The sequence below is a fragment of the Physella acuta genome, unplaced genomic scaffold, assembly GCF_028476545.2.
Source record: "Physella acuta isolate Inbredline_101_S28 unplaced genomic scaffold, ASM2847654v3 ptg000360l, whole genome shotgun sequence".
In the NCBI taxonomy this organism is placed as follows: Eukaryota; Metazoa; Mollusca; class Gastropoda; family Physidae; genus Physella; species Physella acuta.
The window spans coordinates 38,613-62,247 of record NW_026731879.1 but is presented as its reverse complement, the minus strand read 5'-3'; the positions used below and the strand labels follow the sequence as shown (position 1 = coordinate 62,247).

At 43.2% G+C, this 23,635-nt stretch overlaps 2 protein-coding genes across 2 annotated transcripts; both read left to right on the top strand.

Annotated features, from left to right (window-relative positions):
- The first annotated feature begins 2,199 nt into the window (after window positions 1–2,199).
- On the top strand, window positions 2,200–6,812 carry LOC131941380 (bifunctional heparan sulfate N-deacetylase/N-sulfotransferase 3). Its single transcript, XM_059300624.1, has 5 exons — window positions 2,200–3,075; window positions 3,176–3,349; window positions 4,476–4,610; window positions 5,709–5,849; window positions 6,038–6,812. The coding sequence occupies exons 1-5, from the start codon at window positions 2,200–2,202 to the stop codon at window positions 6,347–6,349; spliced, it is 1,638 nt and encodes a 545-aa protein (XP_059156607.1). The 3' UTR covers window positions 6,350–6,812.
- Window positions 6,813–19,054: 12,242 nt separating this feature from the next.
- Window positions 19,055–22,323, top strand: LOC131941404 (putative ankyrin repeat protein RF_0381). The gene is made up of 2 exons (XM_059300655.1): window positions 19,055–19,408; window positions 20,534–22,323. Exon 2 carries the CDS (start codon window positions 20,877–20,879, stop codon window positions 22,071–22,073), a length of 1,197 nt encoding a protein of 398 aa, XP_059156638.1. The 5' UTR covers window positions 19,055–19,408; window positions 20,534–20,876; the 3' UTR covers window positions 22,074–22,323.
- Window positions 22,324–23,635: the final 1,312 nt, after the last annotated feature.

The following is a 23,635-nucleotide window of genomic DNA, read 5'->3' as shown; positions in this document are numbered from 1 at the left end:
ATACGAATGGAACGTCGTGGACAGTGAGTGGAACAATAGAATTTTTTTTTTACGATTGTGCGATTGACTTTGGAGGAGTGCACCTGCCAGGCGTTGTTTGTGGTTGAAAACACACAAAAAAAGGCAGGGGTGGATGTAGCTAGGGTGGGCCTAGCTACTAGTCACAAATCTGATAACGAACGATAAGCCGAGACGCAGTATTACAGTCTGACGCAACCGATAGCAGGTGGCTTATTGGATCGGACTGATAACAATCTCAAAGCCAACGCGTGCTATTTTGGGAAACGGTACGAGGGGATTCAGACGGCCTGTCAACTTTGATTGATAGGATGCAGATGTTTATGACACGGACTGTACGTTAGAACTGCGCAACTAGTGGTCGGAGACATCGAGTACAAGTATCGATTACGGAGGAATACAAGTACGAAGATGAGTACGAATACAAGGGATAAATAGGAGGGGACGGCTGAACTCGCCCCTTCCCTCTTCATCGCTCGCTTTAGATCAGTCAGTCTGTGTGACATATCAAGTTGGTTATATTGTGTTAAGAAGGACATTAGACATGTGGATTCAGTTATATGAAGCCTAGTGAGGACTGTTAGGGGGTCAGTTGATTCAGACTATTATATTGAAACATTTCTGTTGATTCATTGTGTTATATTGAAGCATTTCTTGATTCATGTAATAAAAGGATCAATGGCGAACCTGCATCTTCGAGTCTTTCTACTGTAGTCGATGTTGTGTAGCATGAGTGGTTCAACTCGTTACAATTGGCGTTGTCGGGCAGGATAGACTCGGGGAAGGTCACATATATATATATATATATATATATATATATATATATATATATATATATATATATATATATATATATATATATATATATCAGCCTCAAATGTGTGTTACATATTTGAGTACCCGGTAGAAAAAGAATGCTGAAAGAAATGTAGCCAACCACGGTGCCTTGTGCGTCCACATTATGTTGACAGCCTTTGTATTGTGTCGGCCTTTTGGCGTGATCCTATGTTTTTTGATGGAATGAGATGAGAAATGTGGGCATTAAAGATGGCGGGACTATTGTTGCGACGAGTTGAGGTCAACAAATCATTAACTTTGTCTTCTTCCCATTTCACTCTAATTCAAAGTTTGTATTTAAAAAACGCGATGAACCTGAGAAGGTTTGGACATTCTACTTAATTATATTCTATAACGGAGTTAAAACTTACTTCAAGCAAAATGTTTTGACGTGTTACAATAGATAAACAACCTACGAAAATTTATCTAAAATATCTATATTAAAGTTATTTAATCTTATGTTGATTTCCACTTTCTGAAAATATAAGAGTATTAACAAATTCCATGCAAATACACATTTGGTTTTTTTCTGTGACTTTTTTTTTCCTACAATCGTACGTAGACCAACTTTTTAAAAATTAAGACAATAAAGCATTGTTTAAAACCATATTCAGCTTTAGAAATAACTGGGAGGGGGGGGGGTAGGAGGTGAAATACCCCTTGGGGCTACCCCATCCCACCCCCGCCCCACGCCTGTCTCCTCTAACCGTCCTAGGTGTGAATCACCACACCCCAGGTGTGTGTCCTATGCCCCCCCTCCTCCCCACCTGCTCGTTAATGATTGATTAGGTGTCACATGGGATACCATTGATTTAGCGTACACAACATAAACAACGGGCAATGACAGCTGAGGTGAGCCAAATATCATTGGGCGTGCGACAGCCGATGTCATTGAGGTGAGGAAGTTTTCAGAGGGAGGCAGAGGATACATTTCAAACTCCGTTGTGGGAGAGTGGAGACTACCCCACCTCTTCGTGTAGTGTCTGTCATATCTGTTGGCAACAGTGAAATGTGTAGGCGTCAGTGCCATTTGTAGATGTCAGTGCCATTTGTAGGTGTCAATGCCATTTGTAGGTGTCAGTGAAATTTGTAGGTGTCAGTGAAATTTGTAGGTGTCAGTGAAATTGGTAGGTGTCAGTGAAATTTGTAGGTGTCAGTGAAATTTGTAGGCGTCAGTGCCATTTGTAGGTGTCAGTGAAATTTGTAGGTGTCAGTGAAATTTGTAGGTGTCAGTGAAATTTGTAGGTGTCAGTGAAATTTGTTAAGTGACTCACCTTCGTGTCAATGTGCTTCCGGTGGATCCAGCTTTGCGGCCGGAAGTCGAGCCTGTGCCGATGCGCGCGCATGTTTGTGTTTTGGTCTGTCGTCACTTCCTGTTGGGTGCTTTACGGGATCCACCTCAAGCAGGACAGTGGCGTGGGTGGGGACAGGGGTGAGGGCCGGGGTGGGCGTGGCTTGTACAGCGTGCTGGGGCAGTTTGGAGGTGAGGCGAACACGTCATGGCCTGATGGTGCTACGTCAGTCAACTGGACGGGAGATGGCCATCCTGATGTACAGCTAGATGGCCAACAGCTAGATGGCCATCCTGATGTAGATGGCCATCCTGATGTAGATGGCCATCCTGATGTACAATGGCCTGTGGCCAATGGCCCAAGAAAAGATCTCACAGACTTCAAACCAGGCCACCACGTGACTGAGCTAGAGAAGCCTCTAGAGAAAATCATGCCAAAGCTCCGCCCTCCCGTCCCGTACCAACCGGCTCCCGTCATACACCAACCGGCTCCCGCCCAGCACAATCCGGCTCCCGTGATCCACCAGTATGCCGAAGATGTGGAGGAACAGTGGAGCGACTTGATACGGCGTCGGATGGAGACAGGAGCCGGATCAAACTCAGACGCTTCAAAACTCGACCGGCTAAATAACGCTCCTGCCGGTCCCAGGGACCCAGCTGCCGGCCTCAAGTACCCAGCTGCCGGCAACATCACGACGCCATTGAATGACGATTTGACATCACTGATTGGGAAACTCAAAGAGCTGGAAGAAAAAAACTCACGGCAACAGACTTTCCCTGCCGGTAAAGACCGGAAAATTCCGGTTGCACCTGATGTGCCCGCGTATGTGTATAGAAACCTCCACTGGACGATCAGAGAGAGGGGGAGGTACAGCCCCCTGCTGTACGCCCCACCAGCACACGAACAGCCCACTCAGCGGCTGCCTCAGGTGGGTAGTTGTCATGGCAACTACAGCTTTACAGACTGACGTCCTACATGACTGTGACGTCTTACCGTGACGTCTGACTGTGACGTCTTACATCCCGCAGGCCATCATCATCGGTGCAGGGAAGTGCGGTACGCGTGCACTGATCAACTTTCTGGACATGCACCCGTACATCGTGACGGCGAGAGCAGAGATTCACTTCTTCGACGTGGATGAGAACTTTAGGAGGGGCCTGGGCTGGTACCGGCACCAGATGCCACTGTCCTACACCAACCAGGTGAGGTGACACACACACACACACATACACACATACACACATACACACACATACACACATACACACATACACACATACACACATACACACACATACACACATACACACATACACACATACACACACATACACACATACACACATACACACATACACACATACACACACATACACACATACACACATACACACATACACACATACACACATACACACATACACACACATACACACATACACACATACACACATACACACATACACACATACACACATACACACACATACACACATACACACATACACACATACACACATACACACATACACACACATACACACATACACACATACACACATACACACATACACACATACACACATACACACATACACACATACACACATACACACACATACACACATACACACATACACACATACACACATACACACATACACACACATACACACATACACACATACACACACATACACACATACACACATACACACATACACACATACACACATACACACATACACACATACACACATACACACATACACACATACTCACGCATACACACACATACAGGTCAGATGATACAATTATCTACTCCAATGACGTCACACAGCTACAAAACCGCTAACAAAACTTGAAACGCTGAGATGAGAAGGGACGGCATGGCCAGCGCTAGACAACTCATCCGAAAGTCTCGAGTTCGAATCCTGGTTCAAGGCAGTAGAACTTGTCTGAGTCCATCCAGCTCTGATGGGTACCTAACTCACGTTAAGAAAAGTAAAGGCGGCTGGAAATAGTGCTGACCACATTATCCTTTATATACCGAGGTTACAGAAACAGGTGAACTCTAGACCGTCAGGTTCAAAAATTTATTTCACTTCTGATAAAACTTGACACCATCAGATTACCTCTGATAATGTGACACCCTCAAGTTACCTCTGATAATGTGACACCCTCAAGTTACCTCTGATAATGTGACACCCTCAAGTTACCTCTGATAATGTGACACCCTCAAGTTACCTCTGATAATGTGACACCCTCAAGTTACCTCTGATAAACTTGAAACCATCAGATTACCTCTGATAACCTTGACACCATCAGGTTACCATGGAGAAGACGCCATCTTACATCTGGAGCGGGAGGGCGGTGGAGGAGATCTACAAAATGAACCGTGACGTCAAGCTGATCGCTGTCATCAAAGACCCAGTCAGCCGTGTCGTCTCACAGCTGGCAAAGGTCAGCTGGTTTGTTGGATGTCATGTTGGATGTCATGTTGGATGTCATGTTGGATGTCATGTTGGATGTCATGTTGGATGTCATGTTGGATGTCATGTTGGATGTCATGTTGGATGTCATGTTGGATGTCATGTTGGATGTCATGTTGGATGTCATGTTGGATGTCATGTTGGATGTCATGTTGGATGTCATGTTGGCTGTCATGTTGGATGTCATGTTGGATGGTTTGTTGGATTTCATGTTAGATGTCATGTTGGATGTCATGTTGGATGTCATGTTGGATGTCATGTTGGATGTCACGTTAGATGGTTTGTTAGATGTCATGTTGGATGTCATGTTGGATGGTTTGTTGGATGTCATGTTGGATGTCATGTTGGATGTCATGTTGGATGTCATGTTGGATGTCATGTTGGAAGTCATGTAGGATGTCACGTTAGATGGTTTGTTGGATGGTTTGTTGGATGTCATGTTGGATGTCACGTTAGATGGTTTGTTGGATGTCATGTTGGATGTCATGTCGGATATCATGTTGGATGTCATGTTGGATGTCACGGTAGATGTTTTGTTGGATTTCATGTTGGATGTCATGTTGGATGTCATGTTGGATGTCATGTTGGATGTCATGTTGAATGTCATGTTGGATGATTTGTTGGATGTCATGTTGGATGTCGTGGATGTCATGTTGGATGGTTGGTTGGATGGTTAATTTGATGTCATGTTGGATGGTTTGTTGGATGATTTGTTGGATGTCATGTTAGATGTCATGTTGGATGTCATGTTGGATGGTTTGTTTGACGTCATGTTGAATGGTTTGTTGGATGTTATGTTGGATGTTATGTTGGACGCTGGTTGTGTTAAATGCCGGTTACATGCCGGCTATTTGTTTGACGTGTTTTGCTGGCCATGTACTCGTCCTGCGCGTGACGGCCCAGCCACGCCCACATGACGCCAGCAGCCAATCAAACCAGACAGGAACACGCATGCCTACACGAGATCTCCCCCCCCCCCCCCCACCACCACCAGACACGCCAGCATCTAACACGTTAACACAACCACAACACGAGACGGCACTCCTGATAATTCTAGAAATGTCCATAGAGTCCAAAGATGAACGCGGAGTCGCTGTTTGTGACGCAGGAAGATGGCGTCACACGAGTCGATGACGCGAGTCGGACGGTGGACTGGGGCGTCTATGTCAAGTACTTCAAGCTGTGGCTGTCTCGCTTTCCGCTCACTCAGGTCTTTAGCTTCGCTTTACGTCGTCACACTTCTTTGATCGTTCTTCGCTTTACGCTTTTTTTTTTACTTCTCAATATCATTCATTCCCCCACCACCCCTTCCCTCCACATTTCCAATGTCACATCTCATCCAATATCCTTACATCCATCCATCATGTCTGATCCAACATCCACACATCCATCCATCAGATCCACGTCTTGTCTGGCGAAGACCTAGTGTCCCACCCCGCCCGCGAGGTGCAGAAGATCGAGAAGTTTCTAGGAGTCCCCGCCCGACTGACCGAGCGGAACTTTGTGTACAACAGGAGCAAGGGCTACTACTGCAGGCGGCCTCTCCACACGGACCTGGTCCAATGTCTGGGGAAAGGTCACTCCCACCCCGACCTCGAGCCTCGTTTTCACTCACTGCTCTACGACTTTTATAAACCCCACAACGAGGCTCTGTTTGATTTGTTGGGCCGGCGATTTGATTGGTCAGCTCGAGCTGCTAATAAACCATAAACAGAGAGACACCCACTAGCCGGGTCATTGACTGGACACGGGGTGATGGACGGGTCACACCATACAACATATGAACGGGTCATCCAACAAACTTTGCTGTGCTGCACGTTTCAACCATATTCACCCAACACGAGAACAGCCACAGGACAGCTGGCGACAGCCACAGGACAGCAACACAGGGCTGTTGGAAGGATTGTAGGAAAAAAGTCACAGGAAAGAAAAAAATCAATTTAATTCAAGTTAATTCTTTTATGTATAATATATTCAGAGAGTGCAAATCAACTTATGATTAATTTTATGTAATGTTTGTAGGTTGTATAAGTATAGTAATTTTTATAACACATCTAAAAATATTTAGTGTGAAGTATGTAGATTGTAACTATGTTAGACATAATATAAATCAATAGAATGTTCCAACGTTCTCGGTTTTCATCGTGTTTTGTTTTTTTAAATACTAACATTAAATTACCGTCAAATGGTAAGTTCTTCTGACTTGCTGCCGTCAACTAATTGCAACAATAGTTATGTTTAGTTCAACCACCTTTACTGCCCACATTTATCACGCTCATTACATAACAAAACTTAGGATCAAAACAGTGAGCCGACAAGGTTCAAAGGCTGTCATTGACGCATAACGTCAACAACACAAAATATGTTCGGACAAGGCCGACTGAGGAAAAGCCGACCAGAGAATAGACAGCGGCAAAACATATGCAACACAATAATGTGCCTAAATTTCTTTTATAATTAATTTTTCTACCACGAATTTAACTAAGTACGTAACAATAGTAGAGATTGTTGTGTAAATTATCTTAGAGTATTTTTACTTACAACTGATATAAACCATAATGCTTTTGACGTCTATAAATAATTTATGCTATCAAAAAATACAAACCACAAAAATAAACACACACAATTTTACAATTCTTGATAAATAAATCAAAATATTTCTTAAATTAGTTTTGTGACTCTTTTTCCTGTGACTTTTTTCCGTTGACCTTTGAAAGTGCTGTACCTTCCTAATTTTACCGTCGTGTTTGACAGCCCACGACAAAAATCTGCTCGATCAATAAATCGATGCAAATATTTCATGGCTCCGTGTTTCACGCCGTAAAGCGATTACAGCAGGTGGCAAATCAAGGCTTTCCACACCCGGTCTGTGCAGGGGGAGTAGAGTTGACCTATTCATAGTCTGTGTAGGGGGAGTAGAGTCGACCTATTCATAGTCTGTGTAAGGGGAGTAGAGTCGACCAATTCACTCATAGTTTGTGTAGGGGGAGTAGAGTTGACCTATTCATAGTCTGTGTAGGGGGAGTAGAGTCGACCAATTCACTCATAGTTTGTGTAGGGGGAGTAGAGTCGACCAATTCACTCATGGACTGTGTAGGGGGAGTAGAGTCGACCAATTCACTCATGGACTGTGTAAGGGGAGTAGAGTAGACCAAATTATAGACGTAATAGAAATGATCAAGTCACTGGCAGCCATTACAACTGTTCTAGCTGTAGCTATTACAAATATTATAGCTGTAGCCATTACAACTGTTCTAGCTGTAGCCATTACAAATATTATAGCTGTAGCCATTACAACTGTTCTAGCTGTAGCCATTACAAATATTATAGCTGTAGCCATTACAACTGTTCTAGCTGTAGCCATTACAAATATTATAGCTGTAAACATTACAACTGTTCTAGCTGTAGCCATTACAAATGTTATAGCTGTAGCCATTACGACTGTTCTAGCTGTAGCCATTACAAATATTATAGCTGTAGCCATTACAACTGTTCTAGCTGTCGCCATTACAAATATTATAGCTGTAAACATTACAACTGTTCTAGCTGTAGCCATTACAAATGCTATAGCTGTAGCCATTACAAATGTTCTGGCTTCCACTTTACAGCCATACAGTCGAGCTAAGATTACCCCCCCCCCCCACCAATCGAATGTGTGCTGCCATTTATCCCACAGGACTTACAGGATAATTGCTGTTGTTTCAAACCTGGTATGTCATTACCCGCAGGGGAAGTAGAGCTGGTCGATTGGCGCATTCTCTTCTTCAGCAATCTACTATCACCTTGTTTTTTTTGTTTGCAGATGTCATTCTATCTAGATGTCATGTGTCATTCTATCTAGATGTCATGTGTCATTCTATCTAGATGTCATGTGTCATTCTATCTAGATGTCATGTGTCATTCTATCTAGATGTCATGTGTCATTCTATCTAGATGTGAAATGTGTCAATCTAGCCAAAGATTGCATGTACCTACTTACAAATGTCATGTGTCATTCTGTTTAACATATATCAATCCACCTACATATGTCATATGCCTATCCACCTACATATGTCATATATCAATCCACCTACATATGTCATATGCCTATCCACCTACATATGTCATATGTCAATCAAATTGCAGGCTGTGTATGTTCTGTTCCAGCCCGTGGGTCGGGCATTGACGTCACTAAATTCAATACTCCAACGATCTTGACATTTTCCTACCCCAAGCTCCCCTCGCCTACCCCAAGCTCCCCCCACCTACCCCAAGCTCCCCCACCTACCCCAAGCTCCCCTCGCCTACCCCAAGCTCCCCCCACCTACCCCAAGCTCCCCTCGCCTACCCCAAGCTCCCCCCACCTACCCCAAGCTCCCCCCACCTACCCCAAGCTCCCCCCACCTACCCCAAGCTCCCCCCACCTACCCCAAGCTCCCCCCACCTACCCCAAGCTCCCCTCACCTCCCCCAAGCTCCCCTCACCTACCCCAAGCTCCCCTCACCTATCCCAAGCTCCCCTCACCTCCCCCCACCTTCCCCTACCTCTCCCCTCACGTACTAACCTGCTCAAATTATCTTTTATTTCACAATTGTAAACTTTAACATTTGAAATTTGGACTGGCTTTAGTACACCTGTGATTCTAGCACACCTGTGATTCTAGCACACCTGTGATTCTAGCACACCTGTGATTCTAGCACACCTGTGATTCTAGCACACCTGTGATTCTAGCACACCTGTGATTCTAGCACACCTGTGATTCTAGCACACCTGTGATTCTAGCACACCTGTGATTCTAGCACACCTGTGAGTCTAGCACACCTGTGATTCTAGCACACCTTTGATTCTAGCACACCTGTGATTCTAGCACACCTGTGATTCTAGCACACCTGTGATTCTAGCACTCCTGTGATTCTAGCACACCTGTTATTCTAGCACACCTGTGATTCTAGCACACCTGTGATTCTAGCACACCTGTGATTCTAGCACACCTGTGATTCTAGCACACCTGTGATTCTAGCACACCTGTGAGTCTAGCACACCTGTGATTCTAGCACACCTTTGATTCTAGCACACCTGTGATTCTAGCACACCTGTGATTTTAGCACACCTGTGATTCTAGCACACCTGTTATTCTAGCACACCTGTTATTCTAGCACACCTGTGATTCCATGATATCTGTGACAGCTCAAATTCCATCGCTATCAACATTGTGTGAGGCATGGCAATAACCCAGGTCTAGAATTATCTGATGGTGGTCGACTTTGATGGTGTGTATCTGAGCTTTATTGTTGATAAATGATGAGCCATCGTTTGACAGCTTTGACAGCAAAACAGCCACCACAGCAAGACAGCCATGACAGCAGGCAGCCATGACAGCAAGACAGCCATGACAGCAAGACAGCCATGACAGCAGGCAGCCATGACAGCAAGACAGACCATGTCTTTAGCACGCCCCATGAACACTATGACGCCTATGTTTGGTTTAAAGAGCGCCATACACAATGGATGTGGTGAACTCCTATAGTCGTCACCCGGAACCCCGCCCGTACGGGAGGGGGCCCCGAGTTTCCCAGAGACCCCTGCACGGGGTTCGTTGATTGGTTGTGCTGCACAATGATACCACGTGATGCAGCTGTAAAAATGCACACGGACGGCCTCCGGCACCCGGCAGTCGACTGACACGGAATATTCCGGTCTGCTATATGAGCACTATGTCGTCTACATTCGTTTTAAAAATCACAATACCCCCCCCCCCCAGAATGACCCACCTCAAGACAATTAGTCCACCCCTCCCCCAGAAATACCTACTTCCCCCACACCATATACTACCCATCCCCCAGAATAACCCACCTCAAGACAATAAGTCCACCCCTCCCCCAGAAATACCTACCCCCCCCCCCACCATATACTACCCCTCCCCCACACTAACCCACCCCAAGACAACACGTCCCCACCTCGCGTGTTGAGCATTGTGTTGGAAACTTGCGTGCAAGGGAGAGAACTGCTACTAAAACATTATGTCGAAGCCACCCTGATTGTTTACCTTGGTTGTAAAACATAAGCTGGTCAATTTGTGGTCGACTTGTGGTCAACTTGTGGTCAACTTGTGGTCAACTTGTGGTCAACTTGTGGTCAACTTGTAGTCAACTTGTGGTCAACTTGTGGTCAACTTGTGGTCAACTTGTGGTCAACTTGTGGTCAACTTGTTGTCAACTTGTGGTCAACTTGTGGTCAACAATATCATGTGGCTATTTATTTATATATTTAAAAAAAACTCATTTCAATTTTTAAAGCTGACTTATTCAGATAATTAATTAATTAAACGTGTAATTCTTTGTGAAGGAGATTGAGTGTGTGGAGGGGTGGGGGTAGTTGGTGAATATCTCAAACATGATCGTACACTATAAATAGGATATGAGGTTGGGTTCAATAGGACATGGGGTTGGGTTCAATAGGACATGAGGTTGGGTTCAATAGGACATGAGGTTGGGTTCAATAGGATATGAGGTTGGGTTCAATAGGACATGAGGTTGGGTTCAATAGGATATGAGGTTGGGTTCAATAGGACATGAGGTTGGGTTCAATAGGATATGAGGTTGGGTTCAATAGGACATGGGGTTGGGTTCAATAGGACATGAGGTTGGGTTCAATAGGACATGGGGTTGGGTTCAATAGGACATGAGGTTGGGTTCAATAGGACATGGGGTTGGGTTCAATAGGATATGAGGTTGGGTTCAATAGGATATGGGGTTGGGTTCAATAGGATATGGGGTTGGGTTCAATAGGACATGAGGTTGGGTTCAATAGGATATGGGGTTGGTTCTAAAAAAATATGGTCACCGGAAGTATAGATTGTGTCATATCTATGTTACACAGAGGACGGTTATCTTTTTAGATTGTGATCACTAGAGACACTGGAACGTTGCTACACCATTACACAATCAAAGATCTGTAATATTAGTTTTGTTATTACCCACGGTAGTTACCACAGGGTAGTTACCCCACGGTAGTTACTCCGGGGTAGTTAGCCCATGGTAGTTACTCCAGGATAGTTACCCCACAGTAGTTACCCCACGGTAGTTACCCCATGAATATGAATGCAAAGATAGGAGTTCAATAACAAAAGGTGGACAAGGACATAACCTGGTGTTCACCGCCATTTAAGGTCATGACGTAAGCAGGTCTCACCGGAGGTTTTTCTCACCTGAGGGCAGAGGCAGACGTTCATTAGGGGCAGAGACAGACGTTCATTAGGGGCAGAGACAGACGTTCATTAGGGGCAGAGACAGACGTTCATTAGGGGCAGAGACAGACGTTCATTAGGGGCAGAGGCAGACGTTCATTAGGGGCAGAGACAGACGTTCATTAGGGGCAGAGACAGACGTTCATTAGGGGCAGAGACAGACGTTCATTAGGGGCAGAGGCAGACGTTCATTAGGGGCAGAGACAGACGTTCATTAGGGGCAGAGACAGACGTTCATTAGGGGCAGAGACAGACGTTCATTAGGGGCAGAGGCAGACGTTCATTAGGGGCAGAGACAGACGTTCATTAGGGGCAGAGGCATGCGTTCATTAGGGGCAGAGACAGACGTTCATTAGGGGCAGAGACAGACGTTCATTAGGGGCAGAGACAGACGTTCATTAGGGGCAGAGACAGACGTTCATTAGGGGCAGAGGCAGACGTTCATTAGGGGCAGAGACAGACGTTCATTAGGGGCAGAGACAGACGTTCATTAGGGGCAGAGGCAGACGTTCATTAGGGGCAGAGACAGACGTTCGTTAGGGGCAGAGACATACGTTCATTAGGGGCAGAGGCAGACGTTCATTAGGGGCAGAGACAGACGTTCATTAGGGGCAGAGGCAGACGTTCATTAGGGGCAGAGACAGACGTTCATTAGGGTCAGAGACAGACGTTCATTAGGGGCAGAGGCAGACGTTCATTAGGGGCAGAGACAGACGTTCATTAGGGGCAGAGACAGACGTTCATTAGGGGCAGAGATAGACGTTCATCTTCCTAAATATTAGTAAAGGTATCCAATAGATACTAAAGTGACCCACGCTTTTTTTATAGTTATAGTATTGTCTAATATTTAGGAAGAGACCCACTCTTTTCTTTATAGTTATTTAAATAGTAGTTTATAATTTATTTTCTACTTTTTAGTGCATTATTACATAAAAGCTTTTTATTAAAACGTTTTTTTATGAATATTTTTTTCTTATTGTTCTTAAAAACATTTTTTCATTTCTTTTATTTTCTCAGCGTTCTTAAAAACATTTTTTCTATTTCTTTTATTTTCTCACTAGCCATCGGTACCCGTTTCACGTGAGTTATAGGCCTATATATTTTAAAATGTTGTACTTGTTTGAGAAAAATAATTTATAAAATAGTTATTGGTCAAAACGCAGTGTGCTTTACTACGTGCTGAACAATAATAGTGACAAAGCAAAGGAATAAATAATTAGCTAAAAACCATAACACAGGCACACACCGATTAAGTTACTTAAATGATTCCGTTAAAAATATGGCTATTCAATGGTCATTATGTAGTTTTTAAGTAATTTGTTGAGTAGATCTATATCTAGATCTAAATCAAATTTAAATGAAGTATTTCCTTTCTTTATAGTCTAAAATCGGAAGATTCACATATTAAAAAACAAGCAAAAAAACGTGTTTGACTTGGTGTGTCTCGATCCCGCTCCACCTGCGTGGTATTAAGTCTCTGCTATTTAGGTACCTTATAAAACATAATTTTATCCAAAATTAGCCAATTCCATAGTTAAACAAACAAAGATTTCTATAAAATAATTAAGGCCTGAAATAGTTTAATATAGAAATTATTATTGGAATAGATTCTAGAGTAGATAATCTAGATCTAGGTCTTGGCGTCTAAGTCTAGTCTAGTTTTGTGTGTAGATTATCAAGTCTTGATCTAGAGATCTAGAATTTAAATAGATAAAGTAAATTTTATAAGTTTAGGTTGAGAAAATTGTATTGTATAGATCTAGATTTCATAGCGTACGTAGATCTATCATATTTGAATGAAATAGTTCATTTTTACTTTCTCGTATATACGAAGTATAGAGAAAGTATTGTAATCGTGCACAAAAATCATTTGAAATTTTAACAATTTTCACCGTATTACACCTCAGTCCTTCATCACATCCGAAGTATAGAGGACTTATTTTAATCGGGCAAAAATTATCAATCCAGATTTATCAAAATTAAGAGGTTTTATGCGTAATCCAGTCTGAAAAACTGGACTTTGCAATTCTGTCCGTATGTCTGTGTGTGTGTGTCTGTGTGTGTGTCTGTCCGTGTGTAAACACGATAACTTGAGTACCGTTACAGCTAGGTTGATGAAATTTCATATATAAGTATTTTATCAAAATCGTAGATCCGTATCAACTTTTGAGCGATTTCCGATAACCGGAAGTGGTACTTTTCCTACTTTGAATTTTTTAAAAGCCTATAACTTGAGTACTATTTCAGATAGATAAATGAAATTTCACATGTAAGTAAAAGATCTAATTCTCTACCTTCTGTTAAATTTTGAGTAATTTCCGTTGACTGGAAGTAGTAATTTACGCTACTTCCGATTTCTCAAAAAACTAATGTAAATTTTTAAAGTACTAATAATATTGCGCACTATTATACGCGTTTTTATTCGGCGTTTGCTTGGTGTGCAATGTTTTTTTTTATGAGATTATATTCTATTTTTAAAAGTTTAAGTATTTAAAATGGATTAAAAATCATAACTATATCCCCAGTTACCATCCCCTGTTGTTTTATATAAGAATATTCGAGAAAGTTTAGGGGAGATCACTACCGGTTTATTTTATTTTATTCTAAACTCGGAAGATGACGTCATTAGTTTCGTGCTCTTTCCGTAGTGAAAAGATTAAGCGACGTCATTGTTAAATGCGTTCTTGTTCCAAGTCTAAACACTTTTCCGGTTGCATAATTAAAAATGTTTTTCTAAATTCGAATACGCCTTTATTTTTATTTTTCTTCATTAAATAAAATTAAGTTTATACATTTAAAACATCTACCATATTATTTTCAACAAAATTTCGTATCAAGTTCTCCATATATCGCTGAAGATTCTGATGTGATATCCTGCGAAAATATTTTGCGGACAGAGAAAGAGAGAAGTGCGCACATGGCCTTTTATATATTAGGATTGTTCTTAAAAACATTTTTTTCATTTCTTTTATTTTCTCATTGTTCTTAAAAACATTTTTTCTTTTTCTTTTTTTTTCACATTGTTCTGAAATATTTTTTTTTCTATTTCTTTTATTGTCCACATTTATTAAAACGTGACCACCTTAGCTACCAGCCTTTGAAAGATTTTGATAAGCTTTTGTTTAGTACACAGTGTGTGTGTGTGTTTGTGTGTGTGTGTTTATGTGTTTGAGTGTGTGTGTTTATGTGTGTGTGTGTTTTGTTTGTTTGTTTGTTTGTTTGACCTCACATCTAAAGCAGATGTCGTTCTAATTTCTTGTTTCCAGTGGCAATACAATTATATCTATAATGTAATATAATTAAACATTTGAATAGTCATTAAAATGTCATTTGAATAGTCATTAAAATGTCACTTTAAAATGACAACTAAAAAATTAAAGTGGAGATGACAAGATTAAAACTTGTGACCCCTACAACAAATGGCTGGCATCAGGGTCAGACAACTCGTGTTTAGGGATATTTTTTGTCATAACCCAGGGGTCTCCAAACTACGGCCCGCGGGCCGGATACGGCCCGCGAGGTCATTTTATCCGGCCCGCGACGATCTTTTTGTCCACTGAATAAATGTTTGTTGGAGGTGGCTGAGGAGCTTTGCACAGAAAATTCAAAACTGTTCCACCTCTCAACTGCTTGTGTTCATTAGAGTTGTGTATGAAGACCTGAACATAATACAAGAGCTGGTTCCGCTGGCTTCCCTACATAACATGTATGGCACTTTTACCGAAGAGGATATCTAACTATCAGAGACAAACAGAAAATCTCAAGATTTACCATATTTCACATCAGTAAGATTGATAATTTTGCGAGAAAATTCTGAGCAGAGTATCTAAGAAAAGAAATAGGTGACTTCCTGATAGTAAAGGCAAGTCACAGCCATTATTGTCTGATGAAGAGTGGGTATAGAAATTGGCCTCTGCTGCAAACATAACTGGTCATTTAAATTTTCTGAACTTATAACAGCAAGAGAGTGAAATCTAGTTTCTGACCTATACACCCACCTAAAGGCCTCTAGATACAAACTTGTCATGTTTTTTAAACAAGTACAGGCTAACAACTTGACACACTTTCTGCAGTGCAAGGTCTTTACGGCTGAAGCAACCAGTGAGTTCCCCACGTCATTTATATACGAGATCGTTAAAGACCTCCAGCTGCAGTTTCCGTAGCGGTTTTCTGAATTGGATTCAAAGGCAGAAGAAGTGAGACTGTTTCAAAGCCTATTTGAAGCAAATGTGGCCAGTTGCAAAGATGAACTGCAGCTGGAGGTCATTGAATTGCAAGAAAATGACTTTCTTAGAGACACGTTCAAAGAAGGGCGGATGGGTTTTCATAAGTTTTTGCACAAGGAAGACTTTCCTAACATTAAATCCTTTGCATCAAAGTACCTTTCAAATTTTCCAACAACATACCTGTGTAAACAAACATTTTCAAGAATGAAATACGTGAAGAACAGTTTGAGAGCAAACGTGGACCTCGGGTGTGGGGAGGGGGGGGGACACTCAAAATTTTTATATATTCCAATATAAATTATATTTCGTTGGAGGGGGGGGGGGGAGGGGCGGTAGTCGTTCTTCAGGGGGGGGGGGGGGGGGGCGCCACGACCCTGAAGAGATGCCTTAAAGAAACTCTGGCCCCCGAACTGATATTTGATAGTTAATGCGGCCCTCGGGCTGAAAAGTTTGGAGACCCCTGTCATAACCTATTGGCTGTCGACTTCATGTACAAGGAATTACAAGCAAGTTTTAAAATAAACCAAATATAAAAAAAAACACATTTATAATAATAAGCGTCCAAGTGCGTCGATAATAGGAAATTTATTTTTTTAGCTTTCGCTTATACAGACATTGCAAATACACATTTTTTTTTACTTTTTGTTACCCCCCCCCCCCCCCCATAAACACACACACGCTAGAAAAAAAAATTCAATATATGAAACTATACAGGCCAAGATTTAAGATCATGACTAGAGCCAGGAATTAAATTGGATGGTTATAGATACGAGTTCAAGTTGATGTTTACAGACTCAAGTTAAAATGTTGATGTTTACAGACTCAAGTTAAAATGTTGATGTTTACAGACTCAAGTTAAAATGTTGATGTTTACAGACTCAAGTTAAAATGTTGATGTTTACAGACTCAAGTTAAAATGTTGATGTTTACAGACTCAAGTTAAAATGTTGATGTTTACAGACTCAAAAATGTTGATGTTTACAGACTCAAGTTAAAATGTTGATGTTTACAGACTCAAGTTAAGGATGTTGATGTTTACAGACTCAAGTTAAAATGTTGATGTTTACAGACTCAAGTTAAAGATGTTGATGTTTACAGACTCAAGTTAAAATGTTGATGTTTACAGACTCAAGTTAAAATGTTGATGTTTACAGACTCAAGTTAAAGATGTTGATGTTTACAGACTCAAGTTAAAATGTTGATGTTTACAGACTCAAGTTAAAATGTTGATGTTTACAGACTCAAGTTAAAATGTTGATGTTTACAGACTCAAGTTAAAGATGTTGATGTTTACAGACTCAAGTTAAAGATGATGTTATGAATTGATCCTATCACGAGGCACCATTAGTCTTGAAACTTCGCCAGCATCACACCCCCCCACCCCCAACTATACCCCCCCCCCCCCCGTACATTTCCTCCTATCGTGACCTTGATACAGGTAACACGCAGATAACTCCTGCACGTGCAGGCTAGGCTGACATTTAACTCACACATTTACCTGCTGTGTGGAGAAAGGTCATCACACACGTGTACGCTGTAGTGGTGTAAGCTGTAGTGGTGTAAGCTGGTGTAAGCTGTAGTGGTGTAAGCTGTAGTGGTGTAAGCTGTAGTGATGTAAGCTGGTGTAAGCTGTAGTGGAGTAAGCTGTAGTGGTGTAAGCTGTAGTGGTGTAAGCTGTAGTGATGTAAGCTGGTGTAAGCTGTAGTGGTGTAAGCTGCAGTGGTGTGAGCTGTAGTGGTGTAAGCTGTAGTGGTGTAAGCTGGTGTAAGCTGTAGTGGAGTAAGCTGTACTGGTGTAAGCTGTAGTGGTGTAAGCTGTAGTGGTGTAAGCTGGTGTAAGCTGTAGTGGTGTAAGCTGTAGTGGTGTAAGCTGTAGTGGTGTAAGCTGGTGTAAGCTGTAGTGGTGTAAACTGGTGTAAGCTGTAGTGGTGTAAGCTGTAGTGGTGTAAGCTGTAGTGGTGTAAGCTGGTGTAAGCTGTAGTGGTGTAAGCTGTAGTGGTGTAAGCTGTAGTGATGTAAGCTGGTGTAAGCTGTAGTGGAGTAAGCTGTAGTGGTGTAAGCTGTAGTGGTGTAAGCTGTAGTGATGTAAGCTGGTGTAAGCTGTAGTGGTGTAAGCTGCAGTGGTGTGAGCTGTAGTGGTGTAAGCTGTAGTGGTGTAAGCTGGTGTAAGCTGTAGTGGAGTAAGCTGTACTGGTGTAAGCTGTAGTGGTGTAAGCTGTAGTGGTGTAAGCTGGTGTAAGCTGTAGTGGTGTAAGCTGTAGTGGTGTAAGCTGTAGTGGTGTAAGCTGGTGTAAGCTGTAGTGGTGTAAACTGGTGTAAGCTGTAGTGGTGTAAGCTGGTGTAAGCTGTAGTGGTGTAAGCTGGTGTAAGCTGTAGTGGTGTAAGCTGTAGTGGTGTAAGCTGTAGTGGTGTAAGCTGTAGTGGTGTAAGCTGGTGTAAGCTGTAGTGGTGTAAACTGGTGTAAGCTGTAGTGGTGTAAGCTGTAGTGGTGTAAGCTGTAGTGGTGTAAGCTGTAGTGGTGTAAGCTGTAGTGGTATAAAGTGACGTATATAAATGATATGTGACACAGCGTTTGCACTTAAGTTTGTCAAGAAAGGACAGTGACATTACAATTTCTGAAAATGAAACTTGCAAACATTGAAACCCCAGTGAACGGCTCCCGTCTATAAGGCTCCCCTCTATAATGCTTCCGACAATCGACTCAGGCGTCATGGCCTCACCAAAACCCTAACCCTACTACAATTGATATTGTGAAAATATCAATTCTGCCCCCCCCCCCCCCCACACCTCTCATCTCTCTCTCACACAAACTCACCCTCCAAACTCTTTGTCCCATCAAACAACACCCCCTCCCCCCTCCCACCATACACCAGCCCTCTATTGTGCGCGATAAAATTAAGGTGACGTCATAAAAATGAGCAGCGAGAAGGCGATCTAAAATTAGCTCACTGCCAGGTTTCCTTGTGCCGCCAACTACGTTATTGGCGTCTGCGGTTATCTGCTCCTGTGATGATTGTAAACAGTGAGCACGAGCTAGGTGAGGGGTACAGAATATATTGGGCAGTGATTGGTTCTATCTCAGGCAGTGATTGGTTCTATCTCAGGCAGTGATTGGTTCTATCTCAGGCAGTGATTGGTTCTATCTCAGGCAGTGATTGGTTCTGTCTCAGGCAGTGATTGGTTCTATCTCAGGCAGTGATATTTGTTGTGATTGGTTTTTTCTTCAGATCGTGAGTTCAGTGATTGATTCTTGCCTGGATGTCAATCTGTGGTCAGGAGGTCAATAACAGACAGAGTCCCAAGTCTGCCGACAACTAAGGTGGGTGTTGACATCATTGTCTGCCCTTAACGTCTTTCTTTGTTTTGATTTTTTAAGAAGTTTTAAAAGATTTTTTGTTCCATTTTGAATTTTTTTTTTAAAAGTTGTAGTGTCAGAGTTAATGAGAGGAGAGTGGCGCCACTGGCTTGTGTAGAGTGGCGCCACTGGCTTGCGTAGAGTGGCGCCACTGGCTTATGTAGAGGGGTGCCACTGGCTTGTGTAGAGTGACGCCACTGGCTTGTGTAGAGGGGCGCCACTGGTTTGCGTACAGCAGTTTATGGATGACTAAATTTGTAGGTGTGACCACTGTGGATCAGTCAACTGTGACTGTAGGACATTCCAGAAAAACATCAGTTACGTAACTACCCGGACCGGTACCCTTCCCCCCCCCCCCCCCCCCCCATCGCAGTGTCTATCTCTGCTTCAGCTGTTAACAAAGGGAAGTAATGCGGTTAACCCAAGCTATAAATAGCTCCACAAGTTCACTTCCTGCCAAACGTAAACAAAATATCGAAGCTGTAATCGTGGAGTGGGGGGGGGGGGGAGAGAGGGGGGGGGGACGACGACGTTCTGCTTGAGTGGTGCCAGGGACAAGATGGCGGAACTCAAGGCACAGCCAACCAGTGCTGATGACCGCTGTGATTAATTGAATTAATTAATGACGTCACATCCCATATGTCGCTAGGTTTAATGTACCAGTGTTGTTTCGCCAGATGGACACACATACATACACATACACATACATTAACACTACACCAAGAAACATACACATACATCAACGCTACACCAAGAAACATACACATACATTAACACTACAAACTCATACAAACAACAAACACATACATACATCAACACTACAAACACATACAAACACATACATACATCAACACTAGCCCATTAACCAGACCACGTAAGACTGGCAGTAGTATAGCTGAGTTAAAGCACTCACGCTCACTCACACACACACACACACACACACACACACACAAATCTGACACTAACCTACCACACACACACGAACAAATATGACGTCCCCGTATGTAAACGACACGTGACAATGTGACGTCATCGATTTATGACAACATTGTGTCGACCTATTTGTTTAGTTCATCTCTTTTTTTTCAGATTACCAAACATCATCAATAGACGGCCGTACATCATCAGTAGACGGTCTTACACCATCAGTAGACGGCCTTACACCACACCATCAGTAGACGGCTTTACCCCCGATGGGGCTGGCATTCTCTAATCTATTTTAGCACGAAGCAGGGTAGATAACTCAGGCCTGTATGTCAAGATGCGTGGGAAAAACTTGAATAAATGGATTATTTCCCCTGTATCGCCTTAATCACATTACAGCAGGCGCGCTGCATGACAGCAGAGGGAAGAATTTGGTCGGTTTAGATAATAGGATTGTTGCGGTGGGACATTGTCCCAGGACTAGCTGTATGACATTGTCCTGTAAAGCATGGGTCTGTGTACGGACACCAGAACGACCTTGAACTTTCTCTTGCCGCAGAAAAACCTGGGCGAGAATGACGTCATAGAGGCCACGAAGGGCAACCGAGAGGCCGAGGTCAAGCGGATCCTGACCTTTGACCCGTCCAGTCGCTTCCAGGTGGACGAGAGTGGCCGCACGGCCCTGCACTGGGCCACCGAGTACGGCTACCGCAGGCTGGCCCACACGCTGCTCAACGTGCCCACGTCATCAGAGAACCTGCAGCTTGGCCAATCGCTGCTCAACATGTGCGACTTCCGGGGCCAGACAGCGCTGCATATCGCCTGCAACTGCAAGAGAGAGGACCTGACCTCCCTCTACATCACCCTCCACAGTGACCTCAACTTGGGCGACCGCACCGGGAACACGGCGCTACACCGTGCGGTGCGCAACAACCTCGAGACGACAGCGATCATGATGTGCGAGTTCGGCGCTGACGTCAACGCGAAGAACGAACTTCAGTGGACGCCCCTACACGAGGCAGCCCGCACAGGCAACGAGAATATCTTGAGGGTTCTAATCCAGCGGGGGGCGGACCTAGACGCGGTGACTCAAAACAAAATGACGCCATTTTTGACGGCGTTTTTCTATTACAAAATCGCGTCGAAAGGAAACACATACTCCAACCTCGAGAGCGTCTGGAAGATTTTCATCGAGTCAGGATGTTCGCTGTCCAAAAGCGACGGCCACTGGACGCCTTTGACCGCCGCCATAGCCTGCGACAACAGCTTCATAGCCTCCATCCTGCTGCTCAACGGCTGTCAGGTGGACAGGGCGGGGCGCTGGGGGCGGGGCATCCTGCAGGACGCCTTCGCCTGCAGCGAGCCGATGCTGGTCAAGCTACTGGTGCTGCTGGGCTACATCCCCAGCCCCGACGAGGTCCTCTACTGCAGCAAGCAGATCCCCATGTACTCCAAGCTCTTCCTGCGGCTGCCTGGCCTCGGGTCCGGTCTACACCGGGACCGGCAGGCGGTCGTCAGGTGGCTGAAGGAGCGGCAGGCCACGCCCCCCTCCCTGTCAGAGTGTTGCCGGGTCAGCGTCAGGCAGGCGATGAACGTGTCGACAGGCGACAGGTCCATCACCCCCAACATCAGCCGCCTGCCCCTCCCCGGGAAACTTCAGAGGTTTCTGGCCATGTCTGACTTCACGCACTACCTGCTGGACTAGCTGCTGGGTACTGACATTAGCTGACTCAGCTCACAGCTGGATGACATGTGCTATTTTGTTGGCGCTTTGATTGACATTTGTTTAAGTTACTGGGCATTGTGTGAACATCTCAATGATTGAATCTGTTGTGTTGAGTGATTGTTTTAGCGCTTGGTTGAAACATCTCAATTATTGAATCTGTTGTGTTGAGTGATTGTTTTAGCGCTTGGTTGAAACATCTCAATTATTGAATCTGTTGTGTTGAGTGATTGTTTTAGCGCTTGGTTGAAACATCTCAATTATTGAATCTGTTGTGTTGAGTGATTGTTTTAGCGCTTGGTTGAAACATCTCAATTATTGAATCTGTTGTGTTGAGTGATTGTTTTAGCGCTTGGTTGAAACATCTCAATTATTGAATCTGTTGTTGAGTGATTGTTTTAGCGCTTGGTTGAAACTTTTGAATGATTGAATCTGTTGTGTTGAGTGATTGTTTTAGCCCTTGGTTGAAACATATCAATGATTGAATCTGTTGTGTTGAGTGATTGTTTTAGCGCTTGGTTGAAACTTTTGAATGATTGAATCTGTTGTGTTGAGTGATTGTTTTAGCGCATGGTTGAAACATATCAATGATTGAATCTGTTGTGTTGAGTGATTGTTTTAGCGCTTGGTTGAAACTTTTGAATGATTGAATCTGTTGTGTTGAGTGATTGTTTTAGCGCATGGTTGAAACATATCAATGATTGAATTTGTTGTGTTGAGTGATTGTTTTAGCGCTTGGTTGAAACTTTTGAATGATTGAATCTGTTGTGTTGAGTGATTGTTTTAGCGCATGGTTGAAACATATCAATGATTGAATCTGTTGTGTTGAGTGATTGTTTTAGCGCTTGGTTGAAACTTTTGAATGATTGAATCTGTTGTGTTGAGTGATTGTTTTAGCGCATGGTTGAAACATATCAATGATTGAATTTGTTGTGTTGAGTGATTGTTTTAGCGCTTGGTTGAAACTTTTGAATGATTGAATCTGTTGTGTTGAGTGATTGTTTTAGCGCATGGTTGAAACATATCGATGATTGAATCTGTTGTGTTGAGTGATTGTTTTAGCGCTTGGTTGAAACTTTTGAATGATTGAATCTGTTGTTGAGTGATTGTTTTAGCCCTTGGTTGAAACATTTGAATGATTGAATCTGTTGTGTTGAATGATTGTTTTAGCGCTTGGTTGAATAAGTGACTGTGTCACGTGTCTATTTTAATGAGTGACCAAATGATTGTGCATCAAATGAATTGTTGATAAAAAGTTTTTAAAGTTTTGAACCATGATCAAACAACGAGCAACGTCTTCTTTGTTGTTTTTTTTATCAACCGTTGTCAACTAGTACACAGTAATGATGACGTCAGAAGTCTAAAACACAACTTCACATTTTACACTAGCCTAACACACCAGCAGTAGACGCACATGTGAAGAAGTGGGTCTAGCACACAATGTGCAGTTTTCGATTGAATCAATCTGGGATAATCTACGGCGTCTTTAGTGGATTATCACCATCTGGTGCTGGGGAGGGGTGGGGGGGGGATCACAAACATTC

What these genes read in the sequence shown, in the direction of transcription:
- LOC131941404 (XM_059300655.1), top strand. Translation starts at nt 20,877, where the DNA reads ATGGGTCTGTGTACGGACACCAGAACGACCTTGAACTTTCTCTTGCCG.
- LOC131941380 (XM_059300624.1), top strand. Translation starts at nt 2,200, where the DNA reads ATGTTTGTGTTTTGGTCTGTCGTCACTTCCTGTTGGGTGCTTTACGGG. An exon ending in CCACTCAGCGGCTGCCTCAG is followed by an intron (nt 3,076 to 3,175) that starts GTGGGTAGTTGT and finishes TACATCCCGCAG; the next exon opens with GCCATCATCATCGGTGCAGG. An exon ending in CACTGTCCTACACCAACCAG is followed by an intron (nt 3,350 to 4,475) that starts GTGAGGTGACAC and finishes TGACACCATCAG; the next exon opens with GTTACCATGGAGAAGACGCC.